Source organism: Mastigoproctus giganteus, chromosome 6 (genome assembly GCF_048544385.1).
Source record: "Mastigoproctus giganteus isolate SK-2022 chromosome 6, ASM4854438v1, whole genome shotgun sequence".
NCBI lineage: Eukaryota > Metazoa > Arthropoda > Arachnida > Uropygi > Thelyphonidae > Mastigoproctus > Mastigoproctus giganteus.
In genome coordinates, this window is record NC_143580.1 from 204,855,292 (window position 1) to 204,862,103 (window position 6,812).

At 34.8% G+C, this 6,812-nt stretch overlaps 1 protein-coding gene across 1 annotated transcript in view; it reads right to left on the minus strand.

Moving 5' to 3' along the window:
• The window catches only part of LOC150084896 (mitotic checkpoint serine/threonine-protein kinase BUB1 beta-like), a 202,759-nt gene extending 198,439 nt beyond the window's left edge, over positions 1-4,320 (minus strand). The window contains exon 1 of the mRNA XM_090376385.1: positions 4,212-4,320. Coding sequence (XP_090232511.1) covers positions 4,212-4,320 — 109 coding nt within the window. The remainder of the gene's footprint in view (positions 1-4,211) is intronic.
• Positions 4,321-6,812: the final 2,492 nt, after the last annotated feature.

Genomic DNA, 6,812 nt, shown 5'->3' on the forward strand with positions numbered 1-6,812 from the left:
AGAAAAAAGCTCTATTGGAGAAGAAACCAACATCAAGTTACGAGTTGAAGTCCCAGACGACCACTCACCTCAACCATATACTTGGAAGGTTTGTTTGGATGTAAAAGATCAAGTGTGCTGGCTGTTTGGTTAGGATCATCTCAAATTCTGATAGGTAAATGAAAAATATGTGCAGAAGTCATTAGAATTGCAAAAGCCTCAGCATCTCAACCAGCTGGGCTGTGTGACTAGAAAACAGAAGCCTGCTGGAGGTGTGAACATTAAAATCACCAAGAAAAATTATCTTACTGTTAGGAAATTTGGAATGGGGAAGGTCAAGTGGGATACAAAAGAGTTTGAAGTGTTAACTGGAGTTGGGAGAACAATAGAGACAACAGATGAAATTGGCATAGGGCAAATAGAGTAGAGAGATTAAGTCAGAAAAGATCGAAAAGAGGATATTCCAAATTACTAAGTGTCTGACAGAGAATATCAGAGCAGACATATGCACAAGTACCACCTCTGAAGTGAAAGGAATCAACACAGCAAATAATTAGGACAACCAAAATGAGCAGTGGTTGAATCAGCCTATAATTGGGATTCTGTCAGAAAAGTAAGTGGGAATTGGCAGACTAAGTGAAATTGGACATCCTTGAGATTAGAACTCAGACTACGTATATTTCTGAAATGAACAAGGAAGTGTTTGAGAGGTTTGGGTCTTTTCGCAGATAAGTTTATTCTATTAGTTTGACTATTCATGATGAATTAAGCAGTAAGAAATGGTGAGGACATGAAATAATGAAATTTTTGAATATGGCAACATGCATTAAGAATACACCCAGCTTCTTGACAACATGGTCTTGAATAATGCTCCCCACATAAACACTAGTCAGACTCTCTCTCTAGTCACTATCTGGAAGACTAGAGGCAGTAGGAGTATACACTAGCTGAAATGTTATAATCAATAATATCATTATCCCCCACATGAATAATAGTGCTAACTCACTGATCTGGAAGTCTCCTAGAGAGTTACCTATTAGTTTGGTCTAGTGGACTATCTAGTTTCTGGCCTGTGAACACTGTTTTAGAGCTGTATCTTTGAAATGTAAGGAAAATTGGATGTCACCATGAAGACCATCATAACCTCAAAAAATATGAATCGTCACTGCATGATGGAAGAGATGGGGGATAGTAGCCAGAGCTTGGCTCTAGAGAACTAAACATGGGTTTTGCCACTTTAAGCCTCCAATAAGCAAAGTGGTGGTATTGCACTGAAGTGTTAGCCGAATATCAGTTCCTTCAGTGTCCTAAACTTCCAGGTAGAAAGCCCAGCTTGTCATACCTGAAAGAATGTCTGTGACAGCCTCAAGGACCAACCCTCAAGACTTTCAGCATATAGACCCCCTTATCATGTCATGCCTGGGCAGAATTGCAGACAAACATTCTAACCTACTTCGCAGCATATTTTCAGCCAGTTACCACTATTATTCACCCCATATGAATAATAGTACTAACTCCCTGAAAATATGACCATCTGTTGGTAGCATCATCAATCACTGTTTTTGGGTCTATAGCTAGCTCAATATTCATTCATATTGGCATTCTCCTTGCTATATTTTCTTATGATGTATATGCATTCATGGATTCTATAACTATTGCTTTTAAGATATTCCATAATACTAATGTATTCATCCTAATTTTAAAAAATGAAATCAATGGAGTCTTCCAATAAAACTAAATCCTCTTGAACCAGAGTAGTATGCATCACTTGGAAAAATCACTAGCTACTTGAGTCCTTGACAAGTCCCCAGTTTTATTTATTTTTAGAGTAATCACTTCTTTTTTTGGTGTAATAAAATTCATTTATTTCTGTGCCAAATTTTAACTTGAGATGGGTATACTCCTTAGATCAGAAACAAAAAAAGAATTATCAGTTGAGCTAGGATTATCTATCAGATCGACATTAGAATATATGCCATTATGATGAACTCATGACTCACATGGGATCGACCACAGCCATTTCTATCCAAGTCACAATATCAGCAGATAAAGAATTTGAAGGGGATCTGGTAGCTACCATTATATAAGGTAAGAATTAAATACAGTCCATTCCAGTTATTTGGGACACATCGGGACTAGTGCATTTTGGCCCGATTAAGCAACTGCCCCAATTATCCGAAGTTTCACGTAAATAGTTAAAAATACAATGTACTCCCCCCCCCCTTTTACAACTGGTTCACTGTACAATCAAACCACGTTATGACAAATTCAACATAGTAAAGTACCGTTCACTATACGATGTGCAGTAAGCGGCGGTTATCGTAATCACGTTTGGAAATTGAATTTTAATTCTATTAAACAGCAATTCTAATTAGCGAAAATAGAAGGAATATTATCCACAGGCTATAAAAGCAAAGATATATTAAGCACAAATTTACCCTTTATTACCTTACCAATTAAAAAATTAAATGATACCTGAAAATCGGAAGAATATACGTGATAATCAGAATAATTAATACGTACTGTAATATGTACATACGAACTAGGTGACATTTCTGTTCACTGACATTTGTGGGTGGGGGGGTTAAAATTTAAAACAGTAAAAAGATAAGCAATCAATAACAAAGAACACGGCACACACAAATTGCAAGTAACACAATACGCGCAAGTGAGAACCGAGTAACAAGTTACAAAGCTTTAAAAATAGGAATGAGGAGAAGATCTGAAAATTAATTTTTTTTTATATGATTGAAGATTTCATGGAAGTGTAAACACATTTCATCATAATAACCCACAGAATTCCAGCTGTCGGTATTATTGCAAATTCAGTAAGATCGAGTTTACTGTCCATTTATGATAGATTTCACTAACAGAAAAGCTCAATAAACAGGCGACTGCTAATTGTTTTTATTGTTTTACAGTTGTGACCTCCAGAATTTCGAACAAACCACGTGGTACCATCAGAGACAATCGTAGGGTAACCTCCAGTGCTGCGGTCTCCTGCCCCGATTAAACAGCATGCTGTCCCAATTAAGCGAAGTAAACCCTGGCTATTTTCTCAATTGGTTTCTGTTTTTTGAGATTTGCCCCAAATAAACTGCTGCCCCGATTAACCGGTGGCCCAAATAACCGGAATCCACTGTATTACAAAACTGGAAAAATATTACAGAACTGACTTTACGGAACTTCAATTAACAAAACAGTACAGTAATTAAACAGTTGCCAAAACTTTATCAATTAGTAAACTTAATTTAAGGTAACAAGATATAAGAATGTAACTAAGCAGAATTAGCAATGGAAATTACTATATCTATAAATACAGCTATTAGCTAAATTATTATTTAGTTATTTATTTTATTTATATATTTTTTGTGTTTATCATTGTTTTGTTCGGATTTTTTTTTTTTTTTTTTTTTTTTTTTTTGGCTGGTGCAGAATAAGCCATAGGCTTTCTTGCACCATGCGGCCATTACTAATACTAATATTTACAAAAAACTTCAAAGTTGTCAAAATTAAATTTACAAGATATTTAAACAAATTAAGGAAAAACAAAAATATTTCTAGTAAACTGAACACAATCTTCCCTTAACCAGCTTGAATATAACCCCCCACCTTAAGTGATAATATTTTAAATGCAAACTATAAGGTACAAAAAGGAAATTCAGAAAATTACATATATTCTTCTCACACGTTTTGTGAGAAGAATATATGTAATTAGAAAACAGGCCTTGTGTCGGGTTGCATTATATCATCAAAGTTTCTTGCAATGACTGACTAACTGGTTAAAATAAATTTATTACAATTAAAATGATATATACATAAGATAAAAGCGTTAAAATACAATAAGATAAAAGCGTTAAAATACAATAAGATAAAAGTGTTAAAATTTAGCAATGAATTTGTATACTGGTAATGATTTCACTGTACCAATCACGGTGAAAACCACCATACACATGCCAATACATTTTCTATTATCTAACGTGCCAGTAGAAGAATGGGCAAAACACTTGTGTTCAGTTAATACATGGATCTTGTTTAAAAAGAAACTGAGGATGTGGAAAGGTCAGGGAATGACCACCGCATATTCCCGGAGCAATATGGCCTTAGCTGCTAATGCTCCGAAAAACCAAATAATAACAATAATAATAAAAAGAAACAAGTATAAAAGTGAATAAAAGTGACATTTAGTAAAATTACTTGATTAAGTTCCATGTTTAAAAATTAAAACTCACCCATCAATGCAGATCCAACACGATTAACACTAACTTTATTCTTTGTATGTGTTTTCAGAGGTGCTAATGAAATTCTTTCTTGCGATGGAGGCTCTTCATTTTTATCCATATTTTCAAGTATTGTTTTCTGCAATCTCATTTGAAAATGCCTATAATATTAAATTACCAAAGTATTAAATTATTGCTAATCTTTCATCAAGCAGATCAATAAATACTACTAGATTATTCCATGACAAAAATAAATAGTAGCAGCACATATCAAGGCCAATGAAATTTGATGTGTGGCTTACAGAACATAGGTAAAAGCATAAGATTTCCTAAGTAGCTTAAGTAAAGACACTTTATCATGTGAAGTATTTAATCATTTTATTGACATGAGGATATTTGTATCTTTGGATCTCTTTATATATAGAGAACTTCTCTTGGAATATATTACAGAACCAAAAATCCAAACCCAAAGGGATTTCAATACAGAAATCCGAAATGTAGCCAGTTTATTTGGTTGTTCCAACTGCTTGGGCCTACTGTAATAATTGTCTTCTCGTTTCTAATTAAATACTTCACGGGGTACAGTGTCTTCACTAAAGCTACTTAGTGGAATTGTCTTCACTAAAGCTACTTAGTGGAAATTCTACATAATGTCCTTCTCAAGTTTAATTATAAGATTTCCTAACAAAAAAGCAATTCAAAATAATCAGGAACTTGATGTGAACAAGGCTTTCATGAAACTGTAAACTTTGTATTTTTGAAATTTCTTGAATGAAAACTAAAGTTAATTAACAAAGCATTATAAGCATGATCCCTTTTTTGCAGACTATTTTCATCTATCATCAATATTTAGTAAATAACTAATTATATATATATATTTTTTTTTTCACTGTGTATTAAGACGTTCGCTGCTGGTCATGAGGCAGCATGCTATTGTCAATAGCCCGGCACAGAAGGCAGAGACTGTCACCAGAAGCCGACCGTGTTTCCATAACGAAAAAGCTTGAAAATTGGTAATAAGGGATTGTTCGGTATACCATATCAATATTTAAGTGTTGTATAAACAGTTCCCAAAAGATTTGGAGATTCACGTGCCAGCGCGTGATAGGCACTGGAGGTCAAATTTGGTTTAAATGCTGCATCACGCGCTGGCGCGTGACACAAAAACATAATAATGTAGTTTGTAAATAATAAAACAAAAAAACATGGTAACATTAAGAAATACGTTTTATTTCATACCGAACCACTACAGATTATAAATACTATGTGTAAGAATGTTACTTATGAATAATTTTCGCACAATCTAAGCAATAGTCGGGTGATCCTTCACAAACACTGTAGATATAGATTGTATCCTTACGTTTCCCTTCAGAATAGCAACGTTTGCATTGCTTCCTCAATATCTTTCCACCTTTTCTTTCTTCCCGTGGTTTGAGCACATGTTCCAGTTCAGGTACATCATGCACAGTATGAGGGAGATCAGATGGCTGTTTCAATAAAGATCTGATCACTGATAAGCGGAAGTCATAAAGTTGCACCTTGTTATGTGAATTTTATTATAGATATGGTGTGCATTGATCATTATTAGTTGCAAAATATGCATAAATATTTTTGTAGGCCACCTAATGGTTTTCCTTTCGCAAGGATAATAGGCAAGCATTTGATCTTGCTTGTCAATGCCTGACATAAACCTATTATACTCAATAATAGGCAATGGTTTTGATTTCAGTTCGCCTCGTTTGTTCTGCATTTCCACCATATCATTTTGGTATTCTGTAGATATGTAACTGACATTTCTTCTGTCCTTCCACTTAGCAATCATTACACCCCGGGCATACCTTGATAAAGTTTCCCCTTTCTTCAGCTTTTTTTCTCGAACCTCTTTCGGAAATGTTTTCCTATTACTTCTGATTGTCCCAGTACAATGGGTTTGTCTGTCAGCGAGACACTTAGCGAGTTCATAGCTATTGTAATAATTGTCCATAAATATGCTATGCCCGACATCTAACATCCCATCAAGTAAGTTCATGACGACTTTTTGTGCATGTCCTTTTCCACCAGAATCATCCAACATACCGGTATACACTTGAAATTTGATAACCATGCCAGTAGGCGTTGTAATCATATATAACTTGATGCCGTCCTTATGGCTTTTGTTTTGGATGTACTGTTGAAAAACAAGCCTTCCACGCCACAATATCATAGACTCATCTAAGCTACTCTCACGTCCTGGATAATATATTTCCGACATTCGTACATTGAACAGAGTCACCGTTTTTTGAATTTTATATAGGCGATCCCGTGGACACACCTCTTTCTTTTCTGGATTTTTTGCAAAATGCAAGACCCGCAGTAATAATAAGAAACGATTCCTGCTCATGTTATCTGCGAACACATGTAATCCGAACAGCTTATCTGTTTTCCAATAATCTTGTATGCGGTTCAGTCGAATGGTTCCCATATGTAAAATTAATCCTAAAAATAACTGCATTTCATCTCTAGTGGTGTCCTTCCATGCATTTATTCGAGAATGTTCTTTATTTTCTTGGGGAAGTGTTTCATGAGCATAAACATTTATTTGTGTAATTATTTCATCCAAGATATTGTCGGTAA